General features: G+C 44.6%; 1 protein-coding gene across 1 annotated transcript in view; it reads right to left on the bottom strand.

Moving 5' to 3' along the window:
• Window positions 1-16,412, bottom strand: part of LOC121548694 (fibronectin type III domain-containing protein 1) — a 94,898-nt gene that overhangs the window by 71,415 nt on the left and 7,071 nt on the right. The window contains exons 2-4 of the mRNA XM_041860222.2: window positions 11,291-11,485; window positions 10,914-11,000; window positions 9,010-9,078 (exon numbers count right to left, since the gene is read on the bottom strand). Coding sequence (XP_041716156.2) covers window positions 9,010-9,078; window positions 10,914-11,000; window positions 11,291-11,485 — 351 coding nt within the window. The remainder of the gene's footprint in view (window positions 1-9,009; window positions 9,079-10,913; window positions 11,001-11,290; window positions 11,486-16,412) is intronic.

Raw genomic sequence — 16,412 nt, 5'->3', positions numbered from 1 at the left:
TTGAATTCTTTGTGGATCTCTGTAATCTGAGGGAAATATGTGTCTCTAATATGGTCATACATTTGGCAGGAGGTTAGGAAGTGCAGCTCAGTTTCCACCTCATTTTGTGGGCAGTGTGCACATAGCCTCTCTTCTCTTGAGAGCCAGGTCTGCCTACAGCGGCCTTTCTCAATAGCAAGGCTATGCTCACTGAGTCTGTACATAGTCAAAGCTTTCCTTAAGTTTGGGTCAGTCACAGTGGTCAGGTATTCTGCCACTGTGTACTCTCTGCTTAGGGCCAAATAGCATTCTAGTTTGCTCTGTTTTTTTGTAAATTCTTTCCAATGTGTCAAGTAATTATCTTTTTGTTTTCTTATGATTTTATTGGGTCTAATTGAGTTGCTGTCCTGGGGCTCTGTGGGGTCTGTTTGTGTTTGTGAACAGAGCCCCAGGACCAGCTTACTTAGGGGACTCTTCTCCAAGTTAATCTCTCTGTAGGTGATGGCTTTGTTATGGAAGGTTTGGGAATCGCTTCCTTTGAAGTGGTTACAGAATTTAACGGCTCTTTTCTGGATTTTGATCATTAGCGGGTATCGGCCTAATTCTGCTCTGCATGCATTTTTTTGTGTTTTTCGTTGTACACAGAGGATATTTTTGCAGAATTCTACATGCAGAGTCTCAATTTGGTGTTTGTCCCATTTTGTGAATTATTGGTTGGTGAGTGGACCCCAGACCTCACAACCATAAAGGGCAATATGTTCTATAACTGATTCAAGTCTTTTTAGCCAGATCCTAATTGGTATGTTGAATTTTATGTTCCTTTTGATGGCATAGAAGGCCCTTCTTGCCTTGTCTCTCAGATCATTCACAGCTTTGTGGAAGTTACCTGTGGCGCTGATGTTTAGGCCGAGGTATGTATAGTTTTTTTGTGTGCTCTAGGGCAATGGTGTCTAGATGGAATTTGTATTTGTGGTCCTGGCAACTGGACCTTTTTTGGAACACCATTATTTTTGTCTTACTGAGATTTACTGTCAGGGCCCAGGTCTGACAGAATCTGTGCAGAAGATCTACAGAGAGGGAAAAAAGTATTTGATCCCCTGCTGATTTTGTACGTTTGCCCACTGACAAAGAAATGATCAGTCTATAATTTTAATGGTAGGTTTATTTGAACAGTGAGAGACAGAATAACAACAACAAAATCCAAAAAAAACGCATGTCAAAAATGTTATAAATTTATTTGCATTTTAATGAGGGAAATAAGTATTTGACCCCCTCTCAATCAGAAAGATTTCTGGCTCCCAGGTGTCTTTTATACAGGTAACGAGCTGAGATTAGGAGCACACTCTTAAACGGAGTGCTTCTAATCTCAGCTTGTTACCTGTATAAAAGACACCTGTCCACAGAAGCAATCAATCAATCACCATGGCCAAGACCAAAGAGCTCTCCATGGATGTCAGGGACAATATTGTAGACCTACACAAGGCTGGAATGGGCTACAAGACCATCACCAAGCAGCTTGGTGAGAAGGTGACAACAGTTGGTGCAATTATTCGCAAATGGAAGAAACACAAAATAACTGTCAATCTCCCTCGGCCTGGGGCTCCATGCAAGATCTCACCTCGTGAGGTTGCAATGATCATGAGAACGGTGAGGAATCAGCCCAGAACTACACGAGAGGATCTTGTCAATGATCTCAAGGCAGCTGGGACCATAGTCACCAAGAAAACAATTGGTAACACACTACGCCGTGAAGGACTGAAATCCTGCAGCGCCCGCAAGGTCCCCCTGCTCAAGAAAGCACATATACAGGCCCGTCTGAAGTTTGCCAATGAACATCTGAATGATTCAGAGGAGAACTGGGTGAAAGTGTTGTGGTCAGATGAGACCAAAATGGAGCTCTTTGGCATCAACTCAACTCGCCGTGTTTGGAGGAGGAGGAATGCTGCCTATGACCCCAAGAACACCATCCCCACCGTCAAACATGGAGGTGGAAACATTATGCTTTGGGGGTGTTTTTCTGCTAAGGGGACAGGACAACTTCACCGCATCAAAGGGACAATGGACGGCGCCATGTACCGTCAAATCTTGGGTGAGAACCTCCTTCCCTCAGCCAGGGCATTGAAAATGGGTCGTGGATGGTTATTCCAGCATGACAATGACCCAAAACACACGGCCAAGGCAACAAAGGAGTGGCTCAAGAAGAAGCACATTAAGGTCCTGGAGTGGCCTAGCCAGTCTCCAGACCTTAATCCCATAGAAAATCTGTGGAGGGAGCTGAAGGTTCAAGTTGCAAAACGTCAGCCTCGAAACCTTAATGACTTGGAGAAGATCTGCAAAGAGGAGTGGGACAAAATCCCTCCTGAGATGTGTGCAAACCTCGTGGCCAACTACAAGAAACGTCTGACCTCTTTGTTTGCCAACAAGGGTTTTGCCACCAAGTAAACTCCCTTTAAGAGTGTGCTCCTAATCTCAGCACGTTACCTGTATAAAAGACACCTGGGAGCCAGAAATCTTTCTGATTGAGAGGGGGTCAAATACGTATTTCCCTCATTAAAATGCAAATCAAGTTATAACATTTTGACATGCGTTTTTCTGGATTTCTTTGTTGTCATTCTGTCTCTCACTGTTCAGATAAACCTACCATTAAAATTATAGACTTATCATGTCTTTGTCAGTGGGCAAACGTACAAAATCAGCAGGGGATCAAATACTTTTTTCCCTCACTGTACATACCCAGCGTGCAACAGAGCTGCAGGAGTTGTGACCCGTTTTTGTTGGTTATGTTGTCGTAGGTTTGCCTAGTGGGGCATATGGGGGAGGGAATGCTGTCACCTCCAGGTAGGTGTTTGTCCCCATTTGTGCTGAGGGTGTCAGGTTCTTGTCCAGTTCTGGCATTTAGGTTGCCAGAGACTAGTACATGTCCCTGGGTCTGGAAATGATTGATTTCCCCCTGCAGGATGGAGAAGCTGTCTTCATTAAAGTATGGGGATTCTAGTGGGGGGATATACGTAGCACACAGGAGGACATTGTTCTCTGTTGAGATCATTTCCTTTTGAATTTCTAGCCAAATGTAAAATGTTCCTGTTTTGATTAATTGAATAGAGTGAGTTATGTCTGCTCTATACCAAATTAGCATACCCCCTGAGTCCCTTCCCTGTTTCACACCTGGTAGTTTGGTGGATGGGACTACCAGCTCTCTGTAACCTAGAGGGCAACCAGTGGGTCTGTCTCCTCTATACCATGTTTCTTGTAGGATGACAATGTCTGTATTTCCGATTTCTTTGGTGAAGTCCAGGTTCCTGCTCTTTAGGCCAAAGGCAGATGACCTCAGGCCTTGGATATTCCAGGATGAAATAGTGAAGGCTTTGTGGTTGAGGGCGATATCCTTTAGGGTCCGGGCGAAGGTGGGCACTGCTGCCTTGTATAGGTGGACCTGGTCGTAAAGGCTGTTCAAGTCCAGGGTGGAGTGGTGGGCCAGGTAGACATTTGGTTTTGAGGCACATTCACAGGAAATACTTGCATTTACCTGCTGTATGGTAGCAGGGTGGAAGTCTTTTCGTGGTAGCAAGGTTGAGATAACCACTTGTGCGTTGGGGAAAGTAGAATAAGCTTTTTATATCTCTCTCTCTCTCTCTCTTTCTCTCAATTCAATTCCATTTCAATTGAAGGGCTTTATTGGCATGGGAAACGTATGTTAACATTGCCAAAGCAAGTGAAGTAGATAGTAAACAAAAGTGACTATCTCTCTCTCTGTCTCTCTCTGTCTCTCTCTCTCTATGTCTCTCTCTCATTCAAATCATGTTTATTTTTATACCTTTATTATTTTAAATTTTTTACATTTAAGGGCTTTATTGGCATGGGAAACGTATGTTAACATTGCCAAAGCAAGTGAAGTAGATAGTAAACAAAAGTGAAATAAACAATAAAAATAAACAGTAAACATTATACTCAGAAGTTCCAACAGAATAAAGACATTTCAAATGTCATATTATGTATATATACAGTGTTGTAACAATGTGCAAATAGTTAAAGTACTCTATCTCTCTCAATTTCAATTTAAGGGCTTTATTGGCATGGGAAACATATCTTTTCATTGCCAAAGCAAGTGAAATAGATCATAAACAAAAGTGAAATAAACAATAAAAAAGGAATATTATGGCTATGTACAGTGTTTAATTATGTGCAAATAGTTAAAGTACAAAAGGGAAAATAAATAAACATAAATATGGGTTGTATTTACACTCTCTCTCTCTCCTCCCACCCCCTATCTTTCGCTCTCTCTCTCTTTGACAAGTGGTCCTGTGCATCATTTGGCTTGGGCAGCAGCCTGCAGACCACTGGAGCATCAACTCAACAATCCTCTGACTGCCAGATATTAGCCTCTGTCTTTCCTGGAAGCCTGGGGATACGAGGTGCTACGGACCAGGCCAGGCCAGACATACCAGTGGTTCAGTTAGATAGACCCGCCCCATTGACTCAGAGCAGAGGGAGAAGAGAGGGGACTGGGCTATGTTTCTCTGGCTAACATGAGGATTAATTATCACATTAGAGAAGGGAGATATTTTTACCTCTGCGATGACACAGCAATGTTACATTAGCCTTTGTAATGGGACTTCTAAGGATAGTTTCACTTCTAGTTCCAAAACTAACAAGCGAATGAACAATATCCACTTTGGTGTACACTACCGATCAAAAGTTTTAGAACACCTACTCATTCAAGGGTTTTTCTTAATTTTTACTATTTTCTACATTGAAGAATAATAGTGAAGACATTACAACTATTAAATAACACATATGGAATTATGTAGTAACCAAACAAGTGTTAAACAAATCAAAATATATTTTATATTTGAGATTCTTCAACTAGCCACCCTTTGCCTTGATTACAGCTTTGGACACTCTTGGCATTCTCTCAACCAGCTTCATGAGGTAGTCACCTGGAATGCATTCATCAAGTTTGCAGACGACACAACAGTAGTAGGCTTGATTACCAACAATGACGAGACAGCCTACAGGGAGGAGGTGAGGGCTCTGGGAGTGTGGTGCCAGGAAAATAACCTCTCACTCAACGTCAACAAAACAAAGGAGATGATCGTGGACTTCAGGAAACAGTAGAGGGAAAACCCCCCTATCCACATCGACGGTACCGCAGTGGAGAAGCTGGAAAGCTTCAAGGTCCTTGGCGTACACATCACTGACAAACTGAAATGGTCCACCCACGCAGACAGTGTGGTGAAGAAGGCGCAACAGAGCATCTTCAACCTCAGGAGGCTGAAGAAATGTGTCTTGGCACCTAAAACCCTCACAAACGTTTACAGATGCACAATTGAGAGCATCCTGTCGGGTTGTATCACCGCCTGGTACGGCAACTGCACCGCCTGCAACCGCAGGGCTCTCCAGAGGGTGGTGCGGTCTGCCGAACGCATTCCGGGGGCAAACTAACTGCCCTCCAAGACACCTACAGCACCCGATGTCACAAGGACAAAAAGATCATCAAGGACATCAACCACCTGAGCCATTGTCTGTTCACCCCGCTATCATCCAGAGGTCGAGTTCAGTACAGGTTGCTTCAAAGCTGGGACCGAGAGAATGAAAAACAGCTTCTATCTCAAGGCCATCAGACTGTTAAATAGCCATCACTAGCACATTAGACACTGCTGCTGCCTACTGAAATCACTGGCCACTTTAAGAAATGGAACACTAGTCACTTTAATAATGTTTACATATATTGCACTACTCATCTCATGTGTATAGTTGAAGTCGGAAGTTTACATACACTTAGGTTGGAGTCATTAAAACTTGTTTTTCAACCACTCCACACATTTCTTGTTAACAAACTATCATTTTGGCAAGTCGGTTAGGACATCTACTTTGTGCATGACACAAGTAATTTTTCCAACAATTGTCTACAAACAGATTATTTCACTTATAATTCACTGTATCACAATTCCAGTGGGTCAGAAATTTACATACACTAAGTTGACTATGCCTTTAAACAGCTTGGACAATTCCAGAAAATGATGTCATGGCTGTAGAAGCTTCTGATTGGCTAATTGACATCATTTGAGTCAATTGGAGGTGTACCTGTGGATGTATTTCAAGGCCTACCTTCAAACTCAGTGCCTCTTTGCTTGACATCATGGGAGAATCAAAAGAAATCAGCCAAGACCTCAAATAAATAATTGTAGACCTCCACAAGTCTGGTTCATCCTTGGGAGCAATTTCCAAACACCTGAAGGTACCATGTTCATCTGTACAAACAATAGTACGCAAGTATAAACACCATGGGACCACGCAGCCGTCATACCGCTCAGGAAGGAGAAGCGTTCTGTCTCCTAGAGATGAACGTACTTTGGTGCGAAAATTGCAAATCAATCCCAGAACAACAGCAAAGGACCTTGTGAAGATGCTGGAGGAAACAGGTACAAAAGTATCTACAGTAAAACGTGTCCTATATCGACATAACCTGAAAGGCCGCTCAGCAAGGAAGAAGCCACTGCTCCAAAACCACCATAAAAAAGCCAGACTACGGTTTGCATATGCACATGGGGACAAAGATCGTACTTTTTGGAGAAATGTCCTCTGGTCTAATGAAACAAAAATATAACTGTTTGGCCATAATGACCATCGTTATGTTTGGAGGAAAAAGGGGGTAGCTTGCAAGCCGAAGAACACCATCACAACCATAAAGCATGGGGGTGGCAGCATCATGCTGTGGGGTGCTTTGCTGCAGGAGGGACTGGTGCACTTCACAAAATAGATGGCATCATAAGGAAGGAAAATTATGTGGCTATATTGAAGCAACATCTCAAGACATCATTCAGGAAGTTAAAGCTTGGTCGCAAACGGGTCTTCCAAATGGACAATGACCCCAAGCATACTTCCAAAATTGTGGCAAAATGGCTTAAGGACAACAAAGTCAAGGTATTGGAGTGGCCATCACAAAGCCCTGACCTCAATCCTATAGAACATTTGTGGGCAGAACCAAAAAAGCATGTGCGAGCAAGGAAGCCTACGAACCTGACTCAGTTACACCAGCTCTGTCAGGAGCAATGGGCCAAAATTCACCCAACTTACTGTGGGAAGCTTATAGAAGGCTACCCGAAACGTTTGACCCAAGTTAAACAATTTAAAGGCAATGCTACCAAATACCAATTGAATGTATGTAAACTTCTGACCCACTGGGAATGTGATGAAAGAAATAAAAGCTGAAATAAATCATTCTCTCTACTATTATTCTGACATTTCACATTCTTAAAATAAAGTGGTGATCCTAACTGACCCAAGACAGGGACTTTTTACTAGGATTAAATGTCAGGAATTGTGAAAAACTGAGTTTAAATATATTTGGCTTAGGTGTATGTCAACTGAGTTTAAATGTATTTGGCTTAGGTGACTTCAACTGTATATACTGTATTCTATTCTATAATATTCTAATGTATCTTAGTCCATGCCGCTCTGTCATTGCTTGTCCATATATGTATATATTCTTAAATTCCATTCCTTACTAGATTTGTGTGTATTGGGTATATGTTGTGAAATTGTTAGATATTACTTGTTAGATATTACTGCACTGTCGGAGCTAGAAGCACAAGCATTTCCCTACACCCGCAATAACATCTGTTAAAAACGTGTATGTGACAAATACAATTTGATTTGATTTGATTTCAATTAACAGGTGTGCCTTCTTAAAAGTTAATTTGTGGAATTTCTTTCCTTCTTAATGCGTTTGAGCCAATCAGTTGTGTTGTGACAAGGTAGGGGCAGTATACAGAAGATAGCCCTATTTAGTAAAAGACCAAGTCCATATTATGGCAAGAACTGCTCAAATAAGCAAAGAGAAACGACAGTCCATCATTACTTTAAGACATGAAGGTCAGTCAATACGGAACATTTCAAGAACTTTGAAAGTTTCTTCAAGTGCAGTCGCAAAAACCATCAAGTGCTATGATGAAACTGGCTCTCATGAGGACCGCCACAGGAATGGAAGACCCAGAGTTACCACTGCTGCAGAGGATAAGTTCATTAGAGTTACCAGCCTCAGAAATTGCAGCCCAAATAAATGCTTCACAGAGTTAAAGTAACAGACACATCTCAACATCAACTGTTCAGAGGAGACTATGTGAATCAGGCCTTCATGGTGGAATTGCTGCAAAGAAACCACTACTAAAGGACACCAATAAGAAGAAGAGACTTGCTTGGGCCAAGAAACACGAGCAATGGACATTAGACCGGTGGAAATGTGTCCTTTGGTCTGGAAATTTGAGATTTTTGGTTCCAACCGCCGTGTCTTTGTGAGACGCGGTGTGGGTGAACGGATTATCTCCTCATGTGTAGTTCCCAACGTAAAGCATAGAGGAGGAGGTGTTATGGTGTGGGGGTGCTTTGCTGGTGACACTCTCTGTGATTTATTTAGAATTCAAGGCACACTTAACCAGCATGGCTACCACAGCATGCTGCAGCGATACGCCATCCCATCTGGTTTGGGCTTAGTGGGACTATCATTTGTTTTTCAACAGGACAATGACCCAACACACCTCCATGCTGTGTAAAGGCTATTTTACCAAGAAGGAGAGTGATGGAGTGCTGCATCAGATGACCTGGCCTCCACAATCCCCCGACCTCAACCAAATTGAGATGGTTTGGGTTGAGTCGGACCTCAGAGTGAAGGAAAAGCAGCCAACAAGTGCTCAGCATATGTGGGAACTCCTTCAAGACTGTTGGAAAAAGCATTCCAGGTGAAGCTGGTTGAGAGAATGCCAAGAGTGTGCAAAGCTGTCATCAAGGCAAAGGGTGGCTATTTGAAGAATCTCAAATATAAAATATATTTTGATTTGTTTAACACTTTTTTGGTTACTAAATTATTCCATATGTGTTATTTCATAGTTTTGATGTCTTCATTATTATTCTACAATGTAGAAATAGTACAATTAAAGAAAATCCCTTGAATGAGTAGGTGTTCTAAAACTTTTGACTGGTGGTGTAAATCTAGACTCAGTTTGAGTACACTGGGGCCACGTTCTCTGTTACCTGGAGAGGATGCGTTGACAGGTGCTCCGCCCACCACTGCGAAGCCGTCCAGTTTGACCCATTCACCACCTGTGGAACAGGTAATCATACACAGGTAAACCATAGGGTCAACATTGAACAAGTAAACATCCATAAAATACTGCAGACTTCACACTCAGAGTTCGTACTGCTTGGTGACCTAAATTGGGATATGCTTAACACCCCGGCCATCCTACAATCCAAACTAGATGCCCTCAATCTCACACAAATTATCAACGAACCTACCAGGTACAACCCTAAATCCGTAAACATGGGTACCCTCATAGATATCATCCTCACTAACTTACCCTCTAAATACACCTCCGCTGTCTTCAACCAGGATCTCAGCCTTTTTGCCTGCGTCCGTAATGGGTCCGCGGTCAAACGACCACCCCTCATCACTGTCAAACGCTCCCTAAAACACTTTAGCGAGCAGGCCTTCCTAATTGACCTGGCCCAGGTATCCTGGATGGATATTGATCTCATTCCGTCAGTAGAGGATGCCTGGTTGTTCTTTAAAAGTAATTTCCTCTCAATCTTAAATAAACTAACAAAAAATACAGAACTAAGAACAGATATAGCCCCTGGTTCTCCTCAGACTTGACTGCCCTTGACCAGCACAAAAACATCCTGTGGCGTACTGCATTAGCATCAAATAGCCCCCGCGATATGCAACTTTTCAGGGAAGTTAGGAACCAATATACACAAGCAGTTAGGAAAGCAAAGGCTAACTTTTTCAAACAGAAATTTGCATCCTGTAGCACTAACTCCAAAAAGTTTTGGGACACTGTAAAGTCCATGGAGAATAAGAGCACTTCCTCCCAGCTGCCCACTGCACTGAGGCTAGGAAACACTATCACCACCGATAAATCTACAATAATCGAGAATTTCAACAAGCATTTTGCTATGGCTGGCCATGCTTTCCACCTGGTTACCACGACCCCGGCCACCAGCTCTGCACCCTCCGCTGCAAAACACACAGGTGGTTTTCAGTTTCATATTTTTATCCTAACAAATCAACTATTAGTACTGAAAGCAGTATGATGTTATTGTTATAAAATGTCAATCAGGTTGTTCCACTCTCTCTCCTTCTCTGTCTCTCGCTCTTTCTCTCTCTTTCTCTCTCTCCCCATCGTTCCCTACATCCCTCACTCCTCCCTCTCTTTATTTCTCTCACTCCCTCTTTCCTTCTCCACTATTCCGCTCTCTACCTCTCTACTCCCCCCTCTCTCTCTCCATCCATAACTCATATTGTGGACCTGTTGCTATAACAGAGCGCTAGGTCTGGCCAAACACATGAATGATGCAGAAGCAACGTGGTGTTATTTACGATGACTAATGCTGCAAGGAGCAGATCGTCTCACACACATGCACACACACACACCCCTCCAAACAAACACCTCCCAGTTCCTCCACACACACAAATGCACAGTCAGTGACCACAACTCATGGGTTTGGGTAATTGGACCGAGGCTAGGTTTAGATGTGGAAAACAAGGGCTGGCCCCACGCTTGGGCTGCTGATCTAGTATAGCCCTGTGATGCCAAGCTCCAAGCTCAGAGGAAAATGGAAATGTGACAAAGGGCTGCTTTCATACTGCAGCAACTGCTGCTGCCTGTGTAGAAAAACATCAGGCCTTTAGTTGGGTTTTATAATGCAAGATTAAGAATAAGCAGAGAAAATGATGCCCCAGTAAAAACCTCAAATAACTACTGTCTGGTGTTGCCATGTTTTAGTTGGGGTTTGTTGTGACTGTATAAAAACACTGTTAGCCCAAAGTGCACATTAACAACGTGTGATGAAACGCATCTCTCACCTTCTGGTTTACAGCAGAACACATACTGCACAAAGCATCACACACACACACACACACACACACAGCTCACCTCCTGGCGTCTCTGCTCTGTACACAGGTTTGCTCATTCCCTCTTCGTTCTCGGCACTCATCTTGAGAAAGTGCAGAACTCCGGGCTCTGAAACACACTCCGTAGTTTAGGCCAAACCTCTCTCTCCCTCTCTCGTTTTCTCTCCCTCCATCCCCCTTTCTCTCCTTCTGTCTCTCTACCTTACTTTCTCACACTTACTCTCTTTCTCTCTCTCTGCCACCACCAGTCCTGTCATGCTCTAACGTTCCTTCTTACTCGCCCTCTCTTTCTCTCTTTTTATCTTTCCCACTATCCTTCTTTCCCACTTTCTTTCTCTCCATCTATCCCACTCCCACTCCCACTCTCTCTCTCTCTTTCTTTTTTGTTCAATGTCTTACCTACATCCTCCAGTACCTCGGTGCGTCTGTCCTTGTCCACCTTGATGAAGCGCAGTCTCCTCATGGACTTTCCGTAGCCGATGGTGTAGCGGTCCACTGGGCGGCCGTCCAGCTCATTGGGAGGTTCCCAGCTCACCCTCAGGCCCTTGTCCACCGACGTCAGCTTCACGTTCCGCGGCCGCATTGGCTTGTCGGCTACACACGCACGTACGCACGCATGCACACACCACACAAATGGACAGTAAAGAAAGCATGATAAAATACTTAATGTTGGTAAATATTCAAAAGGAGGAGGAGTAGGGGCTCAACTGATCAATGAAATGAAAACAAAATGAGGAAGGGAGAGAGCGAGGGATATTTTTCTGTCTTCTTATTGACTGCATTTATTCGAAACAAAACAAAGCAAATATGTACCAGTATAATAAAATTAAACAAAGGAAAAAACATAGCGGAAAGAAAACATTTGTGATCTCTTTGTGTATCCTTCCTTTTGATAATGTTGAGAATGAAAGTGTTATTGAGATGACAGCATAATACACTCCATGTCCAACATCACGCCCAGTAAATGCAATAAAGCATTTAGTGGAGTATTAAAACATTGATATAAAACTCCCAATCTAACCCTTGTGAACAGATAGATAGGCACTGGAGTCCTTGGAAAGGAGTGTGAGTTGATACATCTCCAGCAGTTGATAATGATTCAGCATAGAAAACAATCCAGTTTCTATTCTCACAAAGAAGAAAACATAACTGAACATGATCACAAACAACGCCAGTAAGACTGCAATTGTTAAAACAGACTGCTGTTGTCTGCACAGATAATGCAATTCCAGTAGATTCTTATCTTCTACAGTGCATTCGGAAAGTATTCAGACCCCTTGACTTTTTCCACATTTTGTTACATTACAGCCTTATTCTAAAATTGATTAAATTGTTTTTTCCCCCTCATCAATCTACACACAATACCCCATAATAACAAAGCAAAAACAGTTTTTTTTTTTGTTGCAAATGTATAAAAAATAAACAACTGAAATATCACATTTACAGAAGTATTCAGACCCTTTACTTAGTACTTTGTTGAAGCACCTTTGGCAGCGATTACAGCCTCAAGTCTTCTTGGGTATGACGCTACAAGCTTGGCACACCTTTATTTGGGGAGTTTCTCCCATTCTTCTCTGCAGATTCTCTCAAGCTCTGTCAGGTTGGATGGAGAGCGTCGCTGCACAGCTATTGTCAGGTCTCTCCAGAGATGTTTGATCGTGTTGAAGTCCGGGCTCTGGCTGGGCCACACAAGGACATTCAGAGACTCCTGTGTTGTCTTGTCTGTGTGCTTCGGGTCGTTGTCCTGTTGGAAGGTGAACCTTTGCCCCAGTCTGAGGTCCTGAGCGCTCTGGAGCAGGTTTTCATCAAGGATCTCTCTGTACTTTGCTCCGTTCATCTTTCCCTCGATCCTGACTAGTCTCCCTGCCGCTGAAAAACATCAACAGAGCATGGTGCTGCCACCACCATGCTTCCCCGTAGGGATGGTGCCAGGTTTCCTCCAGACGTGACGCTTGGCATTCAGGCCGAAGAGTTCAATCTTGGTTTCATCAGACCAGAGAATCTTGTTTCTCATGGTCTGAGAGTCCTTTAGGTGCCTTTTGGCAAACTCCAAGCGGGCTGTCATGTGCCTTTTACTGAGGAGTGGCATCCATCTGGTCACTCTACCATAAAGGCCTGATTGGTGGAGTGCTGCAGCGATGGTTGTCCTTCTGGAAGGTTCTCCCATCTCCACAGAGGAACTCTGGAGCTCTGTCAGAGTGAACATCAGTTCTTGGTCACCTCCCTGACCAAGGCCCTTCTTCCCCGATTGCTCAGTTTGGCCAGGCGGCCAACTCTAGGAAGAGTCTTGGTGGTTCCAAACTTCTTCCATTTAAGAATGATGGAGGCCACTGTGTTCTTGGGAACCTTCAATGCTGCAGAAATGTTTTGTTACCTTTCCCCAGATCTGTGCCTCGACACAATCCTGTCTCTGAACTCTACAGACAATTCCTTCGACCTCATGGCTTAGTTTTTGCTCTGACATGCACGTTCAACTGTGGGACCTTATATAGACAGGTGTGAGCCTTTCCAAATCATATCCAATCAATTGAATTTATCACAGGTGGACTCCAATCAAGTTGTAGAAACATCTCAAGGATGATCAATGGAAACAGGATGCACCTGAGCTCAATTTCGAGTCTCATAGCAAAGGGTCTGAATAGTTTTTTTAAATTTGTAATACATTTGCAAATATTTCGAAAAACCTGTTTTCGCTTTGTCATTATGGGGTGTTGTGTGTAGATTGATGCATTTTAGAATAAGGCTGTAACATAACAAAATGTGGAAAAAGTCAAGGGGTCTGAATACTTTCCGAATGCACTGTATATGGCCAAAATCAATTTATTACACACAGTCAAATGGATGCACAGGAGTCATGGATACAGTATATATTTCTCTGCTGGGTGAATATGATGATGATAAAGGAAGTTCAAGTCCTGACCTGTCTAAATAATCCCCATCTGATGATCAGGATCACAGAGTGCAACCTCTCCAAGTCTACAGGGTGGCTTCCTTCATCTACTGTATATCATGTTCATTAACAGTCTGTAGGAGTCTCTTCGTTTACAGGTTTCAGTCCAGGTAGAATCCTCCTGGCTAACTGTTTCCAGGTGGAACTCAATGTTTCATGTTCCCAAACAGTTTGTGGGAGCCACTCAGGCTCTCCCCGCTCTTTATAGGACTGATCCGTCGTCTCTGACTTGTTCTATAGTTTTACTGTGTGCTGAAAGCCCTTCTCATCACTATGTCTGCTTACTGTATGATATAACTGCTCTGGCGCCTAGCCCGGGGACACAGAACCTAATCTTTCATACAACCATAACTGGAGACTCCATATGTGTGTGTGTGTGTGAGAGAGAGAGAGAGAGAGAGAGAGAGAGAGAGAGAGAGAACGCTAGACAACGTCTCAAAACAGAAACATAACACTCTACCGCTTCATTATTCCAACATTAATTCAGGTTTGAGATGGAGTGTGTAGGCTCATCAGCTGTTTGAAACGTAAAGTATATGACATAACCCTGGAGCAGCATCAAACACAGACACACTGTTTCCAATAAGAGGCAGTATTACGTAGGAAGACATCAGCTCCCTCGATCCAGACCTCAATCTATGATTTGGCCTGTTTGGAAATGTATGATACAAGGGCGAGGCAGGCATTCTGATTGAACAAAGACTTTGAAATGCTTTTATCGGTTTATACCCAAAATAACCCTAAGATGCATGTGTGTGTGTGTGAAAAAGAGAGAGAGAGAGAGAATGATAAAAACAATCTTACTTTCATATGTGGAATTGCAAGTTCACATGAAAAAATCTATTTTGCAGGATCACATGTAAGAAAACTCCGTGAAAATCTAACTTTCACATGTGGAATTGCAAAACAATCACTTCTAAAAATCTAATTTGCAGTTTTTTATTTGTAAAAATGTTGTGTGATTATTTCTGCACGTGAAAGTTTTTCACATACGACATTACAAATGATATTTTTTACATGTGAACTTGCAATTCCACACTTGAAAGTGAAAATCTAATTTGCAGTTTCACATGTAGGAAAACTCCACATTTACTCCAATGTTTGTAAACAAAGTAAATCTAAACAAACACTGTATAGCCTAAAAACATTAAAACTATAATTTTAATATCATGGATAGTCTGTCACGATCGTTATAAACAGCGGACCAAGGTGCAGCGTGGTAAGCGTACATCTTTTATTAAGTACACACACGAACAAAACAACAAACCAAACGATACGTGAAGTCCTAGGTTAATACACCAAAACAAACCTTACGGAACAAGATCCCACAATAAACAGTGCCAAACAGGCTGCCTAAGTATGGTCCCCAATCAGAGACAACAAGAAACAGCTGCCTCTGATTGGGAACCACCCTGGCCAACATAGAAATACATGAACTAGAACAACACATAGAAAATAACACATAGAAAATCCACACCCTGGCTCAACATATAAGAGTCCCCAGAGCCAGGGCGTGACAGTACCCCCCCCCAAAGGCGCGGACTGCGACCGCGCCAACCAAACACAAGAGGGTAGGGGCCGGGTGGGCATTCCGCCTCGGAGGCGGATCAGGCTCCGGGCGTGACCACCACTCTCTCTCTCCCCCCCCCGTAGCGCCCCTGGTCTGGTCTGGCCCTGCTGGCCGGAGCTGGACTGGACATCGGTGGAGCGGATTGCTCTGGCTCCGGTGTGGAGCAGCTGACCGGTGCCGGACCAGGCACCGGTGGAACAGGCACGGACCGTGCCGGACTGACGACGCGCACCACTGGCTTGGTGCGGGGAGCAGGAATGGGCCGGACCGGGCTGACGACGCACACCACTGGCTTGGTGCGGGGAGCAGGAACGGGCCGGACCGGGCTGACGACGCGCACCACTGGCTTGGTGCGGGGTGCAGGAATGGGCCGGACCGGGCTGGCGACGCGCACCACTGGCTTGGTGCGGGGAGCAGGAACGGGCCGGACCGGGCTGGCGACGCACACCACTGGCTTGGTGCGGGGAGCAGGAACGGGCCGGACCGGGCTGATGACGCACACCACTGCCTTGGTGCGGGGAGCAGGAACGGGCCGGACCAGGCTGGCGACGCGCACCACTGGCTTGGTGCGGGGAGCAGGAACAGGCCGGACCGGGCTGGCGACGCGCACCACTGGCTTGGTGCGGGGAGCAGGAACGGGCCGGACCGGGCTGGCGACACGCACCACTGGCTTGGTGCGGGGAGCAGGAACAGGCCGGACCGGGCTGGCGACGCGCACCACTGGCTTGGTGCGGGGAGCAGGAACAGGCCGGGCTGGACTGGGAACACGCACCATAGGCTTGGTGCGGGGAGCCGGAACGGGCCGGGCCGGACTGGGAACACGCACCATAGGCTTGGTGCGGGGAGCCGGAACGGGCCGGGCCGGACTGTGGAGGCGGACTGGAGGTCTGGAGCGGAGAGCTGACACAACCCGTCCTGGCTGAATGCCTACTTCCCCACGATATGTGTGAGGCATCAGCACAGGACGTACAGGGCTGTGCACTCGTACTGGCGCTACAGCA

This window comes from Coregonus clupeaformis, chromosome 33 (assembly GCF_020615455.1).
Source record: "Coregonus clupeaformis isolate EN_2021a chromosome 33, ASM2061545v1, whole genome shotgun sequence".
Classification (NCBI taxonomy): Eukaryota; Metazoa; Chordata; class Actinopteri; order Salmoniformes; family Salmonidae; genus Coregonus; species Coregonus clupeaformis.
Note: the sequence above shows the minus strand (reverse complement) of the source record. Positions and strands in the feature narration are given on the sequence as shown.